Genomic DNA, 19,602 nt, shown 5'->3' with positions numbered 1-19,602 from the left:
CATAAAGTACATACCTAGAAGAAAATATAAGCAAAACTCTTCAGGGGGCCGGCGAGGTGGTGCTAGAGGTACGGTGTCTGCCTAGCAAATGCTAGCCAAGGAAGGACCTTGGTTCGATCCCCCGTGTCCCATATGGTCCCCCCAAGCTAGGGGCAATTTCTGAGTGCTTAGCCAGGAGTAACCCCTGAGCATCAAATGGGTGTGGCCCGAACCCAAACCTCTTCAGACATTAAAACTAAAGGCATCTACAAGTATGAAATGCCACTGTTCAACCAAATAGAAGCAAAAATGGAACTACATTAAATTAAGAAGCTTCTCAGCTCAAAGGAAGTGAAGAACAGACTACAAAGCCCACAGACTATGAGAGGTTATTTGCCTACCACTCATATGATAAAGGGTTAATATCCAAGCTATGTATAGCACTGACAGAACTATACAAGAAAAAAAATCTCACCCCATAAAAAATGGGTCAAAGAGATTATCAGAAACTTCCTCAAAGAAGAAATACAAATGATCAAAAGCCATAAAAAATGCCCTATAATTACTAACAGGGAAGTGCAAATCAAAACAATATTGAGTTATCACCTCATCATAAAGAACAAAATCCAGTGCTAGCACGAAGTCAGGGGGGAAAGTGACTCATTTGCAGCTAGTGGGATTGCTGACTGGTCCAGCCTTTTGAGAAGACTATATGGATATTCCTCAAAAGCTACAAATTGAGCTTCCATACAACCCAGATAACTTACTCCTAGGAATGTATACTAAGGTATCAAAAGCACAATGCATAAAAAAAAAAAACAAAAACATCTGCATTCTTAGGTTCAATGAAAGACTATCCACAAGAGCCAAAATCTGGAAACAACCCAGATCTTACAAACAGATGACTAGATAAAGAAGGTGTTGTGTAGATACACAATTAAATACTATGTGGCCATTAGAAGATGAAGTCATAAAGCTTGCTAACACACAGAAGAATATGGAGAGTATCATGCTGAGTGAAATGAGTTAGAGGGAGAGTGTCAGACACAAAATGATTACACTCATTTGTGGGATCTAAAGAAACATAGTAGGGAGTAACTAATGCCCAAAAGACAATAGAAACAAAAGGCAGGAACACTGGTCTTTAGTAGGAATCTTGTCACTGTGGGGGAAAGGGATGGGGTAAAGGTCAGGGAAGGTGGCCTCCACTACAATGATAAAGGGAAGTGATCATCCTGAAGAGAATGTGTTGCTGAAAGCAAGTAATGTGATATATGATATCCTCTCAATGACAGTACTGCAAACCACAGTGCCCAAAAGGAAAAAATTAAAAGTAAAAAGTGCCTGCTCGAGACAGAAGCTGGATGAATGGAAGGAAACTCAGGGCATTGGTCTCTGGAGGGAAGTGGACAATAGTGAGTAGAATTAGTGCTCAAACACTGTATCTCTGAAATTCAATAATAAATTCATAATTCATGGTGATTCAATAAGTTAAAAAACACCATGAATAGTAACTTTGGGAGCTAAATGATAGCTACATTTTGTCTTTATATTAGAAGACATAAAAAAATAAATAAAGGTGGCTGTTCTCTAAGAGATAAAGAAAAGAAAAACACATCAAAAAGAGAAGGGGGCCGGAGGAGTGGCACAAGCGGTAGGACTTTGCCTTACACGCGTTAACCTAGGACAGACTGTGGTTCGATCCCCCAGAGTCCTATATGGTCCCCCAAGCCAGGAGCGATTTCTGAGCGCATAGCCAGGAGTAACCCTTGAGTGTCACCAGGTATGGTCCAAAAAGCAAAACAGAAAAAAAAAATAAAAGAGAGAGAAATGAAGCACTGGAGAGATGGCAGAGTGGTAGGGTGTTTGCCTTGTATACAGGGTGATAACATAGTGGGTAGGGTGTTTGCCTTGCAAGCAGCTGACCCGGGTTTGATCTCTAGCATCCCATATGGTCCCCTGAGCACAGAACCAGGAGTAAACTCTGAACACTGCTGGGTATGCCCCCCAAACAAAAACAAAAATAAAATAAAAGAAGTTTAAAGTAAAAACTGAAGTTGAAAATTCAGCTGCTTGTACTTTAAGGGGCTCAGAAAACCAAATCTTAATTAAGCAAGAATAATCTGGGCTGGAGATACAGTATATTCCAGAAGGTTCTTGTCTTGCACACTACTGAACAGGGTTTGGACCTTGGCATTCCCTATGGTCCTTGAGCTGCATCAGGAGTGATTCCTGAATGCAAAGCCAGGAGAAAACCTCTGAGCATTTCGAGGTGTGGCCCTGGCACGCACGCACGCATGCACGTGCGCGAGCGCACCACACACACACACACAACATGAAATAGCATTAACTATGATCATCTAAAAAAAAGTATACTCTCCTAGATTTTTATTTGATTGCTAGCAGAAAATGAAAGGAATGGTTTGATGGCTAATATGATTGATAGCAGAACTGGTAGGTATTTGTCTTGAACAGACAATCTGGGTTTGATGCACAACATCCTTATTCAGAACCAGGAATAACACTTGAGAAACACTGTGTATGGCCCAAAACAGGTACAAAACTGAAAACAATATTAATGTAAATGGTATTGTATTATATACTAGCCATAACCAATATTTCTTCCTTTCTTCTGAATATTCACATTTTCAGACATCAATGGCAATTTATGGAGATTATATTCATCATCAGTGTATTTTTTCTTTTATGGCTGCAGTTACCATTTTTGTGTTTATGGAGGCTATATTTGGCAGTGATGAGGACAGGGGTAAGATTCAGAGATGCTAAGGAGAAATGTGATAATGCAGATCAAACACAAAGCTTCAGACATACAAGATGCATTCTTTAACTCTTGTGTAACTTTGTCACCTCATCACCAGTAATGCTTAAGCTCAAACTCTGTAGTCTTGCTATCTGTGACTGCCAAATATAACCAATCAAAAGTGTTCCTATTATTATAGACATAGATCAATAAAAGCAAGAAGACTGGGACTATAGCTCAGAGGCAAAGCTATATTTGAGGCCCTGGGTCCAATGCCCAATGACTGAATTCCTGCAGAGCTAAATAAATAATAACAAATAAAGGGAAGAAGATACTGTTATAATTCTTACTGTCACACATGCAAAAATGGAGACTAAGACACCAAAGAAATGATCTTGTTTCTTCTATTGACTCAACATCACCGTATATCAGAATTGGGATATATCTGAGTAGAAGCAGCTAATACATTTACCACAAAACTAGAAAAGACAGGGGCTGGAGCAGTTGCATAGTGGTAGGACATTTGCCTTGCACGCGGCTGACCTAATGGACAACGGTTCGATCCCCCAGCGTTTCATATGGTCCCCCAAGCCAGGAGCGATTTCTGAGTACATAGCCAGGAGTAACCCGAGTGTCACCGGATGTGGCCCCCAAAAAACAATAAACAAATAAACAAACAAAACCAAAAAAACCCTAGAAAAGACTATCGGACCTGATGTACAAAAAAGGTCACCAGCTACCAGAGAGGAAGCTAGCTAGGCATGTCAGAAAATTTAAGAAGCATGTAAAACTACTGCCCCAGAATTCTACTCCACTCTGTCCAAAGGGACCTCTGAACCTAACAACTTTTAGAACAGCCAGCAATTTCTTGAACAAATGAATAAAGCCTTTAAATGTGCTAAGTCTAGAGAAATCAGCCAGGCCTGTTGAGATCAAAATCAATGCCCTGATAATGGATTTTGCTTTGGAGCTTTGGAGTAAGTCTGTATTTCCAAGTCTGTGATTCACTCAGGTTGAGAAATCTCTTTGGTTTAAAACAACCTGAGCAAATTCTCCTACTAAATTAACAGTGGAACAGGCCTTCAGAACAGTTATAAGCAGTTCTCACATGGGGTAAAGAACAATTCCAATTTCTGAAGTCTGTCGGGTTCAGACCAGTCCCTGGAGGTAAAATCACCTCAAGTCAACCTTCAGGTGGCAGATTCACTCTGCATAATGGCAGGTTGTGAAGTTCTTCAGACCTAGAGTAATTTCAGAGTGGCTTTGAGCCACAGATCTATATGATCAGAACAAGATTTATATTTCAATTCCTAAACAAAGATAAATTGGCTCTAAAAGGCAGGTCAGTGGAATCCTATGAATGTCCAGTTTTTCTCAACTTAAGAACACCATGTTAACTGTTTTTTCCAAGAGTCATATGGAAAAAAGCAACTGAACTACTACCCAGTACATTGAAAAGACACAAGTCTGATAAGGTCTTAAACACATGCCTCCTTTCACTTCACAGCAGCAACTGCCATATTCATAATATATATATATTTAAAGAAAAAAACCGTTTCTGTGAATTCTGGGACAGGAAGGAGAAGGAGCCACCATTTCTCCTGCTTCTTTTTCAATACTGTAGGTAAAGAGAAAGGTAACACAAATACAAAACAATGAAAGAATCCAAGATTTCAACCAAGTGTGTGATACCTAAATATTCATGAGCACCAAAACTAAATGTGTGTGATTTGTGATAATTGCAAGATATACAAAGAAGAGGCATATTTGCTTTGCAGTGGCCAACCAGAGTTCAATCAGTGGTATTCCTAAGCACCACATGGAGTGATCTCTGGGTATAGAGTCAGGAGATAGCCTCAAGCACAGTAAATTGTGGGCCAAAAACCAAGGTCAGGGTGGGAAGAAAGAACAACTTAAAGAAGGGTGTAACCTTTTGTTTTGTTTTGTCTTGGTTTTTTTTTTGTTTGTTTGTTTTAGTTTTGGGCCACACCCAGTAGTACTCAGAGGTGTTACTTTTGGCTCTACACTCAGGAATTACTCCTGGTGGGCTCAGGGGACCATATGGGATGCTAGAAATTGAACCCAAGTTGGCCACATGCAAGGCAAATACCCTACCTGCTGTATTATTGCTCTGGCCCCAGAAACTTTGTTTTAGCAAGAGAAAAATAATAAAAAATGTCAGAACTGGTATAAAAAGAGCAAAATAATATTAAATCAGTGTTGATGAGAAGCAGTGATGCTCTGGGGAAGAGTCATTTAAATGATGGAAAACTGGCAAACCAGTCCTTCCCAAATAGCTTTATTTTTTATACCAGTAAATGCTACTCTAAGAAAAGCCTGAGAAATCTGCTTTGAAATCTCTATCCTCTTTGAATACATGGTCTTCTACAACTGATCCTTTTAGTAAAGTTTACATGTATTGCTCTTCATGTTGACATCTCTGAAGCGGAAATAAATCCATGATTAATACATATTCAGATCTTGAGTTAGCAAATAAAAGGAACAGAATGTGGTTGATTTTTCCCCTAAGCTATATGGAGACTCTAAATTAAAGTAGCTCTTATACAAAAGCTGGCACTGATTCACAGTATTAAACAATCTTTTTGGATGTCATAGAAGCCAGGACATATTCAGAATACCTGCCAAAGATATAAAAAAGAGGACAAGATAGGCTGGCATAAGGGAAACTAAGATCCAGAGAGACTATAACCTATCTCACAGGTCCTCTGTCAGCTCTATGCTTGCTCCACTTTGTTTTGGGCAGCTTCAACAAAAAAGCCTATAGTCAAATGGAATAGGAGATGGTAAAGAGAATAAGTCTACAATTTTAAATGATCTATAAGGAAACTTAGCATGTAAAACATTTTTGCTAGGAGAGGATGGACCAGCTTGACAAAATGACCAAGATTTCTAAACAAAAGACCTAAATCTCCTACCCAGTGCTCCCACACTGGACAGAGACCTTGTGTAGAAGGGAGACAGGAGCAGGGCCACAACTTTCTGTAAGTAGAATGGTCAGTGAAAAAAAAAAAGAACTCGGGATTAAAAGTCACACTTGAATTAATTCAGGTATCACTATATACCACTCACAGATAGTTATTTTTGGTTTTCATGTCCCTTCAAATTATTTTGCAACCCAATTAACCTCCTTAAAGCCAGGTCAACTGGGGATGCACTGAAAATTAAAATTCATGGACTGGGGCAACAGTATATCAGGCAGAGTGCTTGCCTTGCATATGACCTGGGTTCGACCCAGCATCCTATATATTTCCCTGAGTAAATGTCAAAATTGATTCTTAAGTGTAGAGACAGGAGTAAGCCCTGAACATTACCAGTTGTGGCCCAAAAACCAAAATAAAATCTCAGACATCTATTTCAAACTTTAAAGTCTTATGTGCAACATAAATTTTTTAAGTAAAAACAAAATTAGTTTGCTAATGAGGCAGCAAGGTGGGGAGTGAGAGGGAATCTTGTGTCATTTGGTGGAGTAATGCTGATACTAGTGGTGGATTTGGAGTGGGAAGGAGTAGTGAATGTCCAAATTTCTGTTATGAAATGCTTTGTAAAATCACATTGTCTTAAAAAAGAAGGCTTGATGTCTAAATATTAATGCAAAATCCTTTTTTTGGAGTGGGATTTAGGTTTCTTCTTTAGAGTAACTATTTCAGCTATAACCGTTTAAGAATATTACTATGCAGAAGAGAGTATGTGTGTCTATACATATAAACAATATATAGTGCTGAAGCCTTAAGAAGAAATGATGTTTCATCAGTCAATAATGATCTTTCAGGACTGCTGTGGTCGAAGTTAACCAGAGAGCAGAGACAGACTCCAAAAGCCAGACCAGAGATAGCATCTGCTGCCCTAATTAGTGAACAGAATGCAGCTTTCCAATTTAATTCTGGAAGAAAAATTTTGAGATCATAAGAACATAAAGAGGCAGATGATTTGTGGAATATGCTGGGGGAAGTGATCAGAAAACATGGGATCATACATAAAAGAGAAGAGAAAAGAACCAAAGGAAAAATAAAGGTAAAAAATTTGATGTGTCACATTAAGAAATTAGACATATTTGCCAAGATGAGGTCACCACTCATAAGCTACAAAGGGGTAATGAGCCTGATTTTCTGCCAAATGGCTGGTAACTAATTTTGATGTCATGGCCATGTTTGGGGGGGCATTGTGAACAGTACCTGGAAGTGGATCAGGGGCTAGTCCTGGCTTTGTGCTTAGGAGAGACCCCCAGCAGTGCATGGGTGAGCTGACTTGAAGTAGGGTTAGCAGAATGCAATGCAAGAGCCTTAATCCTATAATATATCTCCAGCTCAAGGTTGTATTTATTTATTTATTCATTCATTCATTCATTCATTCATTCAATACCCCACCTGATTCCCAGTTACCATTCAGTTCATTCAGTTAAGAACAGGCAATCATTGTTGAAAATACAGAAATTTATTTTTAATAATGACCTAATTCATAGGCCACTTTATAGACCAAAACTGAAGTGTATGCATTGGGCTTGTAACTTCCTCTCTCTAAATTTGATGTGTAGATAATGCTGAACAGGGGGAAAGAGGGCTATTTCCAATTCATCCAGATGATGCATGTATAGGATTTTGTGTTCTTCAAATGTGTGTGTGTGTGTGTGTGTGTGTGTGTGTGTGTGTGTGTGTGTGTGTGTGTGTGTGTTTGCTTGCAATCTGGTCTTTGGGGAAGTTTTTCCTGAAACCCCCAAACAGAGTTCATCAGCAAAGAATCTTCTCACTAACAGTCAGTAAATTATAGCTCCCACAAGACTGAGATCCCAAGACTAGTCCTTTTTGTTTGTTTTTTATTTTAGTGGCCACATCCAGTTGTGCTTAGGGCTTATGCCTAGCTCTGTGCTCAGAGATCATTCCTAATGGGAATATGAGATGCTGGGGATCAAATCCAGGTAGGTCGCCTGCAAGACAAGTGCCCTACTTGCTGCCCTATTGCTTTGACCTCTCAAAATTACTCTTTACAAAGATTATCACCTAACTGCACATATTTTAATTAAATCAAGGAAGTATCTTATCCTTGGATCCATAAAGTGACTTTAGGGGATCTGTAGCATGAAATAATTAACAATGGGGCTGGATGGCGGTGGATGGCGATGGATTTCTTTTTGCCATCCCAGGCCACGTGGCTCAGCAACCCCATGAACCGGCGAGTTCCAGGCCCAGGTGAAATCACTCACTCACACGCAGGCGTCAGGAAGCAACAACTTTATTCATGCCCTATTCACCACATGTGTGTGGCCTACTCATAACCTTTCAAGCATTCAGCCATTCTAGGCCAGCCCTGCGTCTTAACTCACTTTAGCCATCTTCAGGGCCAAAGGAAACGGCCAAAAGGGCCGAATTCCCTCGGTTCCAGCCTTATCTATCTTTTCCAAGACCCCTCCCAGGAATGGGAGGGTCTTGCAGGTAAGGTTACACCTACTATTCAGTTCCCAAGACCCCTCCCAGAAATGGGTGGGTCTCAGGTACACTACAGGGATCTATAAATGTTCACTTTATTTTCAAAAGGTGACAAAATCTTCAAAATATTAAGAACCACCTTGCTAGCTGAACGCAGAATGACGAGAAAAGGGCAAAAGTTTTAAAGAGATGTCACCAACTATTTCTCAACTCATCCACTCATCCTCCAAACCCATTCTTTTTCTTCTCAAGTTTCTATATTTTTGCTGTAGTGTTAGATGTATTGTATCTTACCTTTGATTTTTCTTTTTTAACAGCCTCTGAAACACTTTCATTCATTTATGTTTGTGAATGGTCTCTGAACACACACATATATAAAAGATGTCTACTGGCTTTTACTCCAGTGAAAGAGACAGCAAAATAATGTAACAGACTGTGATTATTAAAATTCAGTTGACTATCTTCAACTCTTAAATCCTCTAGAATATTGAACTAGTTATAAAGTATCTTCTGTGATTAACTAATGTCAGTAACACGGCAAGAATAAAAGTACAATTCTTTGAACAATATCCCATCAGCAGATCATGCAATACAAAACCTGGGAGTCACAAGCAATGGGATGATGGTGCATGTTCACATTGACTGTAATTCCATGAGGCAGGAAGCAAATGATTTAGGAGATAGCTGACCATCTTTTCAAATATTATTAGATCCAAATAATTCCTAAGCACGTGCCTTTTCAAGAGCATAGATGGAATGGGGCTGCATGCCTGGCAAGCACTGTCCAAGTGCCTACGCTCTCAGGAGCCATTCCAGAGAACATCTTGCAGGAAAACGCATGCAACTGCAAGGCCACCTCAACTGTGCTGACAGTGGTTTAGAACGTGGTGGACAAAACGCATGGAGATGAGGCAAAGTCGGTCTTATGCTTACAGTTTCTCACCTGGAATTACAGAGATAGTTTTCAAAGCTCGGAGAACCCTGAATGTTCTCAGCGCTGAGACATTCCCCAGGTCCACAAACTCTGTCACATATCTGTAGTAAGGGAGGTCACACACAGACACAAATGACAAACACAGACACAAACACAAACACATACAAAAACAAACAAAAATCAACACAAAACCACACAGAAAACCCACAACAAAACAAAAAGTACAATACGTCACCTTAGGGCCCTGACCCAACACCTGACACCAACCCCGGGCCATCTTACCTGGGATTACCGAAATAGTTTTCAAAGCCCTCAGTACCCTGAAAGTGCGTAGAGCTGAAACATTGCCTAGGTTTACAAACTCTGTTATATACCTGCAGAATCAAACCAAAGTTAACTTGTAATGGTACCATTGGGCGAGGAGTTGAGAATGGGGGAAGAGAGGGTCTTATATACAAACTATGATTTTGCTGTTGTCCTTGAAAAAAAGGTTTCAATATAAACAGTTGAGAAGCACATTTTCCCCTCAATTGTCAAGAAGAATTAAAAAGCTTATTTAAAAAGAAACCTAGGGGGTTCCTGGAGATGACTCACTTACTCAGCAGTGTCATATGCTGGTCTCCAATCTAAATTAATATTCTGTTCATTTACTTTTCTGTTTGGTGGTGGTGGGGTGCTATGCCCCGCATTGCTTAGTGATTACCTGGCTTTGCACACAGGAATCACTCCTGGTGCTACTCATGGGGCCATATGGGATGCCTGGGATTAAACCTGATTGGCCACATACAAGGCAAGTGCCCTACCCTCTGTACTATATCTCCAGCTCCACTTTCTTTTAAATTAAAAAAAGGCCATTAAGTATCAAAGCCTGATGATCCCTTGTTTTGTGAATAATTTATTAGGAAAAGGAGACAAGTTTCTGAAATAGGAAACCCATAAACAAACCTTCATAAAAATCACTTCCTAATAGGCAATGGCAAAAATGATTAAATGTCTGATATTTTGTATCATGAATATATTAATATGGGTCATCTGGGAATTGTATGCATATCTTTGCAGTTGGTCTAGAAATAAATATTTAACTAGTGCCATACAAAAGCAGGACTGAGGAAAACCAAGATTATGGGATCAAAAAGTATTCTACTATGTGCTCATTTTTTTCATCAGCATCGTGCCTAGTGAAGGATTTTAACTTGTTTAAAATTGTTTTACAATAATAGAAAAAAACCAAAGTTTCAGCTTCATGTTCAATGCATATTAATCATTCAAGTTTTACAGCTGAAAAATATCTTAATGATCTTTAAATCCAAACTTCTAAATATGCATGAAACCACTTACATAACCATGCATGTTCGTGCAACATGCACGCACGCACACACACTCACACACACACACACACACACACACACACACACAAGAACAAGCTATAAAACATCCCTTCTATCACCAAACCCAGAATAATTTTCTATAACTGGGAATAAAAATAACAAAGTCTGTTATAATTTTATATCATCAGTTAAGTTTCCCAAAGAAATATACAACACAAATTACCAACAGCAGCTAGCATGTCAGTGGTCTCTAAAAAAGGCCAATAATTTCTCTGAGGTTATATCATTGCTTTAAAATGTGATCTAAAAGTCTGCAACACCTGGAAAGATTCATTAAATCACATGCAGCACAATATAACCAGAAAGGGGATGTTTAGCTAAATATTTATACCTTAAAAAGTTTAAGTCAGGGCCTGGGGAGATAGCACAGCGGCGTTTGCCTTGCAAGCAGCAGATCCAGGACCAAAGGTGGTTGGTTCAAATCCCGGTGTCCCATATGGTCCCCCATGCCTGCCAGGAGCTATTTCTGAGCAGACAGCCAGGAGTAACCCCTGAGCAATGCCGGGTGTGGCCCAAAAACCAAAAACCAAAAAAAAAAAAAAAAAAAAAGTTTAAGTCGGGGCCGGTGAGGTGGCGCTAGAGGTAAGGTGTCTGCCTTGCAAGTGCTAGCCAAGGAAGGACTGTGGTTGATCCCCCGGCGTCCCATATGGTCCCCCCAAGCCAGGAGCAATTTCTGAGCTCTTAGCCAGGAGTGACCCCTGAGCATCAAATGGGTGTGGCCCGAAAAAAAAAAAGTTTGTCTTTTGCAAGGCCTCCTAATTAAAAGTATGAAAACCCTGGTGTGCTACAATGAGAATTATGAAAGGGTGTCACTGGGAAACCCCTTCCTACTTTCTCTCCAGCTGTAAAGCCTCTGCTCACCTTCTCTTTATATGCTGTCACTGAGCCACAAGAAGTCTTTGTCGAAGCCTAGAAATAAGCCCATTTGTCACCCACTAGTTCTTCATATCACTATAACCACAAACTCTTAAAATACTGTCATAAATCCACTCAGGAATATAACCACACACACACACACACACACACGACCACACTTGCAACAACAATAAAATAACAGAGAACTTACGCCATCATGATGACACTGAAATCTAACCAGTTCCATGGATCCCGTAAAAAGGTAAAGCCGTCTATACAGAAGCCTCTTGCGATGATTTTCACTAGTGATTCAAATGTATAAATCCCTGTGAATGTGTACCTGTTAAAGAGAGGGGGGATTTGAAGCAAATTTTGAACAGAGGGAAATATCAACAAATTTTTAAGGTAATACTGGCCTGAACTTCAACTAACAGACAAAACAGAAAGGGTGACAGTAGAAGAAAGGAAGTGAGGGAGAGAAAGGGATGCATTTAATACTAAAAAGAACAAACCAAGAACTCTGGAATACATAATGGGTCTTGCCGGCCAGAGCAAACAATTGCTATATTGACATTCTGAGCCAGAGGGGGGCGACCCAGTGCTATTTTTAACTTCAGTTGCAACAAAAAGAAAGGGGGGGGGGCCTTGACTAGAGAAGGCAATATCCTCTGGTACAGATGGTACTGGGGTCAGAGGTCAAAGGCAGTAACCAAACAGCAAAGTGAAAGGCAGTGATTTTCAGATTTTAAAGAATTGACTTCTTAAATTCCACATACATCCTCAGCCCTCTCTGTGAAATAAAGAATGGACAATAACTATTTTTTTAATGTTCAGCAATTAGAAAGTTTTTTTTTTTGTTTGTTTTTGTTTTTTGGGCCACACCCGGGGTTGCTCAGGGGTTACTCCTGGCTGTCTGCTCAGAAATAGCTCCTGGCAGGCAAGGGGGACCATATGGGACACCGGTATTCGAACCAACCACCTTTGGTCCTGGATTGGCTGCTTGCAAAGCAAACACCGCTGTGCTATCTCTCCGGGCCCCAACTAGAAAGTTTTAAAACAAAATAAGCAAATGAATAAATAAACAAGTTACTTACTCCACATTCTTCGACCACTCAGGAGGGTTACTAAAAGTCATGAATACACAGTTGGTCAAAATAGTGCACATAATGATCATGCTAAATACTGTAGAGAAGAGTCAAGGGAAAATATACAAAATCTAGCCAGTGTCCAGTTCCCCCTAACTGACACCCCTCCCAACCCACGGCAAAATACATTTCATACTGGGCTCCTAAAAGGAGCCCAAGCAGAAAAGAAAGGACGAGCAGACCAAGAAGGAGGAAAATAGGCATGAACAAAGCAGGATGGCCATTCTCTCTCTCTTTTTTTTAAAAAATAATATCTTTATTTAAACACCTTGATTACAAACATGATTGTGATTAGGTTTCAGTCATGTAAAGAACACCCCCCTTCACCAGTGCAACATTCCCACCACCAATGTCCCAAATCTCCCTCCACCCCACCCCTACCTGTACTCTAGACAGGCTTTCCAATTCCCTTGTTCATTCACATGGTTATGGTAGTTCTCAGTGTAGTTATTTCTCTAACTGCACTCACCACTCTTTGTGGTGAGCTTCATGAAGTGAGCTGGAAGTTCCAGCCCTCTTCTCTTTGTCTCTGAGGATTGTTGCAAAAATGTCTTTCATTTTTCTTAAAACCCATAGACGAGGCCATTCTCTTTTAAAAGGACCCTTAAGGAGCTGGAGAGATAGTACAGCACAGAGGGTGTTTGCCTTGCAAGCAGCAGACCCAGGTTTGATCTCTGACCGCATATGGTCCCTCAGGAGTAATTCCTGAGCATAGAGCCAGGAGTAAGTCCTGAGCATCACCAGGTATGTCCCAAAACAAACAAAAAACCCCCCCCAAAACCCCCAACCCCCAAGGGGCCATTTACTACTCCTTCCATTCCTCTGGATATTTCCTGTCTCCCACTTTTACCTTCCTCAAATATAGAATAGTCCTTTAAATACTTTTACTCATAGAAACCAGAAATCTGTCAGATTAACACCCTCAAAGGTCATAAACTGTGAAAATAAATCTTACCTATATTATTCAGTAGTCATTATTCTTAATTATCTTGCAAAACAGGCTATTAAAAATCTACATATAATTAGTAGTAGTGCACTTTTTTCTAAGTTCTCCGAAGGGCTGAATTATCTTGCCAACAATGTGTGGTATAATTGTCTGGCTATGGCATGCTGGGTAAGGATTTCAAGGACCTATACCAGCTACTCTTGTAAGAATTAGAAAATGGCATTTTCCTTGGTTCCTCTGAAAGTTTATGGTAACACCCCATTCTGTTACCATCTGTATTCTATCCAGGGCCCTTTTTAGTCCTTTATGTTCTTGGCTACTGAAAATAATTAAACTGTTTAGGTCAAGATACATTACTCAAATTCATATTTTAACAATATGAATGGAAGTCCTATAATATTTTATCATAAACTCAATTGCTTTAATGGCACTCATTAGAGTACAGCTTCTAATAGAGGTGAGTTGGGTATTTTATATATTTATTTAAGCACTATTATTACAAACATATTTGTTGTTGGGTTTCAGTCATAAAAAAGAACATCTCCCTTCACCAGTGCAACCTTCCTGCCACCAATGCCCCCCATCTACCTCCTACCCCACCCCTGCCTGTCTTCAAGACAGGTACTCTATTTCTCTCACTCAATAGTGGTGAGTTTTAAACAGAAAAATATACTTATGGTAAAATTTTCCTTCACTATAACTAGATTTTTCTTTAGGAAATAATAACTTGTCTGATCAGAAGAGAAAAAACATTCTGTCTTTGGACCTATTTGTGTCCTTATAAACCTTTACAGATTTCAGAACTAAATTTTCTATATAGATGACTGTTTTTCAGAAACAGGTTGTTTGAGAGGTCATAAAATATGGCAAAAACAGAGCCAGAGAGGTGGCGCAAGTGGTAGGGTGTTTGCCATACATTAGCTAACATAGGAGGACCACGGTTCGATCCCCCAGCATCCCATATGGTCCCCCAAGTCAGGAGTGATTTCTGAGCACATAGCCAGAAGTAACCCCTGAGCATCACTGGGTGTGGCCCAAAAACAAAACAAACAAACAAATCTTAAAATATGGCAAAAACTTAGCAAACTTATTTACCAAATTACAATAATCAGTTTCTTCATCCTACTTCAAGAACATAATAGCATGGGTCTAAGTACTGTAAAATATTTTACTAATAAATATAAATATTAAGCTAAGAAAGTTCATAGTCATTATAAAATGTTATTAAATCTATCACATAGGTCTTTATAATCTGTTATATGTTATCATAGATGAATAAGCTGTAACAATACAGATCATATGAATAAGCTTCATTTTCACCTAAGGGAGGTACAAGCACCAGAAAAGATTCATACCAATATACAATGTAGATCAGGGGTCTCAAACTCGCGGCTCACAGGCCGTTTTCAACCCACCGTACAACATTTTGTGGCCCTGCCCTAGAGAAATCTTTTTTTGTTTTGTTTTGTTTTAGTTGTTTGGGTCACACCCACCAATGTTCAAGGCTTACTACTGACTTTGCACTCAAGGATCACCCCGACTTTGCCTCCTGCGGCCCCCAGGTAAATTGAGTTTGAGACCCCTGATTGTAGATCTATACTCTGTACCAAGGAGACCATTTAATCTGAGAAACTATCTTAGATATATATTTTTTTCTTTTTGGGTTTATGGCCACAGCTGGCAGTGTTCAGGAGTTACTCCTGGCTCTGCTCTTAGAAATCACTCCTAGCTCGGAGGGACCATCTGGGATGCCAGGATCGAATCCAAGTTGCCTGGGTTGGCCATGTGCAAGGCAAAATCTCTACCCACTGTTCTATCACTCTGGCTCCCTCTCAGTATTTTCTAAGCTAAAGAAAAAAAACATTCAGAGTAGACTTCTAGAGTATTCATTCTACTATTTTAACTTAGGAAGTACCTTTCAAAATACTCTAATATTGGCCCTTTAATGCATCAAAAATTTGACAATCTGTCTCAGAATGAAATTACTAAAGCCTGAGCACTTTAAAAAATGTCTGCCATAAAGGTAGGCTGGGGGTGGAGATGGGGGGATGGGAAGGAAACTGGGAACATTAGCAATGGGAAATGTACTAGTGACCAAAACTCATCTATCAATTATTGTTGTAACCATGTATTTCATGTTATTCAATTAAAAAAAAATAAAATTTCAGGAAAAGTTGCTATCTTAATTTTCCCTCTCAATATCACCAGCATAATTTTCCCACTCTAATACCCTCTTATCAATGTAAAAACTCTAAATATTTGTTTAAAAATAGTATATTTTCTGGAGTTTATTTCAGAATTTGGCAAATTTCCACTCAATCTTTTAATTGATGAAATAGTCAACAATACCACTGGTAAAGCCTTAATAAAAATTTAGCTGTCAAAAGTGCAAAACTCTTTTCTTCAGTTATCAAAAGTCAAATTCACATATCAGTAGCCACTTAATGGCAATCATTCCACAATAACATGAAAGGATATGAATGTATCAAAATTTTAATAGCTATTCTTCTTATCAGGTTAAAAGGACTTAAAATGTACAAGGCAGGCGTGGCACTAAATCTGAAGAGTGTTTTCCCTCTGTTTAATACTACAAAGGTCTGTGGAAAAAGAAAAAGAGAAATTATCAAAGCATGAGTATTAACATCAAACAAAACCAATATTTTTCTCGACAAGAAATAAACTCAAATACACTTTTCTGTTTCAAGATAAGGAACCTTAAGATAACAGTTCTCTTTCTCTAATTTTCCCTTACTGTATCCTGTATTATATTACAGAAAGCTGGCACTACTTAGCAGTTTTACAAAATAAATATTTCTTTCAAAAACAAACTGCTAGAACCTTGCCTACATTATACCAAGATCTGGACAAAACAGTAAAGTGACACATTTAAGCTTCTTTTCTTGGGTGGGGTTGTTCCCATGCAGTATTCAGAAGTCCTGGTTATCCATTCTAGCAATTCTCAGTCAACCAGACTTGTAGTTCAATGCCATGAGTCGAGAATGTGGTGCTTCTCGGGCACCTGCAGTGCCAGGTGACATCAAGGTGGTGCCAGGCGGGGGTGAGGAGGCTTCAGGGTGGTACCCTGTGATACCTGTTGCAATTAGGATTCATTTAATCAGCAAATGTTTACTAAGTGCCTACTTGTGTGTGACAGGCAATATTCTAAATACTTGTAAAATATAAGTAAACAATGTTACTCTGATCTGGAATACTTATTTCTAGAGGGGAATACAGGGATAGATAAGAGAATGAATAAGTAAATTACATAGAATGTATTTAGTTCTAGAGGAGAGAGATGAGAGAGAGAGAGAAAAGAGAGAGAGAGAAAAGAAAGGAGAGAGAGGAGAAAGAGGAGAAAAAGAAAGGGAGGGGCCGGAGACATAGCATGGAGGTAGTGTGTTTGCCTTGCATGCAGAAGGACAGTGGTTTGAATCATGGCATCCCATATGGTCCCCTGAGCCTTCCAGGAGCAATTTCTGAGCAAAGAGCCAGGAGTAATCTCTGAACACTGTCGAGTGTGACAAGAAAAAGGAAAGGAAAGGAAAGGAAAAAGGGAAGGGAAGGGAAGGGAAGGGAAGGGAAGGGAAGGGAAGGAAAAAGAAAAGGAAAGAAAGGAAGGAAGGGAGGGAGAGAGAAAGAAAAGAAAGGGAGAGAGAAAGAGAAAGAGAGAAGAAGAAAGAGAGAGAAAGAAAGAAAGAAGAAGGAGAAAGAAAGAAAGAAAGAAAGAAAGAAAGAAAGAAAGAAAGAAAAAGAAAGAAAGAAAGAAAGAAAGAAAGAAAGAAAGAAAGAAAGAAAGAAAGAAAGAAGAAAGAAAGAAAAGAAGAAAGAAAGAAAGAAAGAAAGAAAGAAAGAAAGAAAGAAGAAAGAAAGAAAGAAAGAAAGAAAGAGGGAGGGAAGGGAGAGATCAAAGTTTTAAAGGAGGCTATCAGGGCAAGTCAATAAAGAACAGAGTTGAGCAAAGACTTAAAGGAGTAAAACATTCTTCATTTCACCAACTTTAAGTAAGGGTTTTAAAGACCTTTATTATCAAGTCTTGCCAAAATCATACAGCCATACTCCCAGCATGAATCTTCCCATCTTGACAAACTAGCTCACATGATAACAATTAATAAACTTGGCCTCTGCTCACATTCAGCTCACTCCTACCAAAATTATTTTTATCTGATAAGTTTAATTCAATTAGAATGCTTTTGAGTAGTTGTTAGCATTTACTTTATGCAAGCCCTGTGCTTAGTTCCAAGAATATAAAAATGGGAGCTGGAGAGATAGCACAGCTGAGTTTGCCTTGCAAGCAGCCGATCCAGGACCTAAGGTGATTGGTTCGAATCCCGGCATCCCATATGGTTCCCCGTGCCTGCCAGGAGCTATTTCTGAGCAGATAGCCAGGAGTAACTCCTGAGCACTGCTGGGTGTGGCCCAAAAACAAAACAAAACAAAACAAAAAAAGAATATAAAAATGAATACAAGGAACTGGAAAGACTGTACAGGAGTTAAGGTTCTTGTCTTGCACACTGCCAACCCGTTTGATCCCCTGTGCTACACGTGGTCCTCTGAGCACTATAAGAAGTGACTCAAGCAGAATCAGTAGTTTGACCTAAGCACTGGCAGGTGTGGAGCAACTCCACTGCCTCAAACAAAAAAGGCAAATATTTTTGGGGGACGGTATTTATGATGAAGTAATTATCATTATGTAGAAAAAGTAGATTCAATAACAAAATATATAATATAGGAAAGGCAAACAGAGGGAAAGATCATTTTTCCTTTCAGTGGAGAATGAAAATGAGAAGTGAGCATGGTTGTTCACAAAGGAAGGTAACTAATTGCTAATGAAGTAAGCAGAAGTTAGAAGACATTTGCTGAGCAGATAAAGAGGAGAATGTACAAACACATAGTAAATGGTAACTGAATTAGTTTCAGTAAATTGGTGATTCAGTGTTGATGAGGGCTTTATACCTGATAAGAAGCTGCATACCTCGAACCTGGAAAGAGATGCAGGGGACTAACATTGCTAAGGAGACAAAGGCAAAGGGAAAGAGACAGCTCTACCTTTCAACACACAGACAAGAGAAGAAATGATTAAATAGTGACCATTTGAAGGAGGTGTATGTTTGTTTCATAATTTAAAGCAATGCAGGTTCCTAAATTATCTCCCAAGAGTTGGGGATCAAACCCGTGGTCTCACAAAAGTGAGAACATCCCTGTCTCCTGAGTCACATTCTTAAACCCATTCATAATATTTTTAAAAACAAAAGGAGCAGAAAATTAAAAATTCCATTTCATTATTCAAAGATAATCTTTGCTATTTATACATCATTTTAGAGCTCTTATGTGAAAATATATATTCATGTAGTTTTCTATAGACTATTGAATGAGGTTGTACTATAAATACTCATCAGTACCTTCCATTGACCAACAAAAAGAGTGAATCCCCACCAAAAAATGTCCAGGACCAGATGATTTTACTGATAAATTCTACCAAATAGTTAAGGAAAAATTAATTATTCACAAATTCCTCCAGAAAATGGAACTAAGAGCATTCTTTCCAACTCTTTCTGTAAGATTAGTTTACCTTGACACAAAAGCAGATATAAACATTACACACAAAAAAGAGAAAATCTTAGACTGGTATTCCTTCTGAATATAGATACTAAAAGCCTCAACAAAGTAATACAGATTTTTATGAATAATTATATATCATAATCAAGTGTGAGTTATCCCAGAAATTAAAAGATGATTTAATATGAAAATTATGTAATAGCATTAGTAAAATAAAGAACAAAACCCAATCATCTCAAGAGATGCAGAAAAAGCATTTGGGAAAACCTAATACTCTTTCCCAACAAACAATACCAACAACTAGAAAACATGGGAATTTATTTTGGCCACACCCAGCTGTGTTCAGGGTTTACCCCTGGCTCTGTGTTCAGGAATCACTCTTGGAGATGTATGGGCAACCACATCTGGTCTCGGGCAATATTGAACCTGTATCTGCCACATAGATGGCAAGCACCTTAGTCCCTGTACTCTCTCTGAAGAAGGGTGTTTTCTTAACTTAATAAAGGATGTTTATGAAAAATTCAGAGCTAACTTAACACATCAGAAAAAACAACAACAACAACAACAACAACCAAAAGCCTTCTCCTTAAGACAAGA

General features: G+C 39.0%; 1 protein-coding gene across 1 annotated transcript in view; it reads right to left on the bottom strand.

The window, feature by feature from the left end:
• Positions 1 to 19,602, bottom strand: part of SCN8A (sodium voltage-gated channel alpha subunit 8) — a 179,728-nt gene that overhangs the window by 128,873 nt on the left and 31,253 nt on the right. The window contains exons 2-5 of the mRNA XM_049783640.1: positions 15,929 to 16,046; positions 12,453 to 12,543; positions 11,570 to 11,698; positions 9,125 to 9,216 (exon numbers count right to left, since the gene is read on the bottom strand). Coding sequence (XP_049639597.1) covers positions 9,125 to 9,216; positions 11,570 to 11,698; positions 12,453 to 12,543; positions 15,929 to 16,046 — 430 coding nt within the window. The remainder of the gene's footprint in view (positions 1 to 9,124; positions 9,217 to 11,569; positions 11,699 to 12,452; positions 12,544 to 15,928; positions 16,047 to 19,602) is intronic.

The sequence above is a fragment of the Suncus etruscus genome, chromosome 11, assembly GCF_024139225.1.
Source record: "Suncus etruscus isolate mSunEtr1 chromosome 11, mSunEtr1.pri.cur, whole genome shotgun sequence".
Taxonomy (NCBI): Eukaryota; Metazoa; Chordata; class Mammalia; order Eulipotyphla; family Soricidae; genus Suncus; species Suncus etruscus.
The sequence above is the reverse complement of the archived record's forward strand: the minus strand, read 5'-3'. Positions and strand labels throughout refer to the sequence as shown.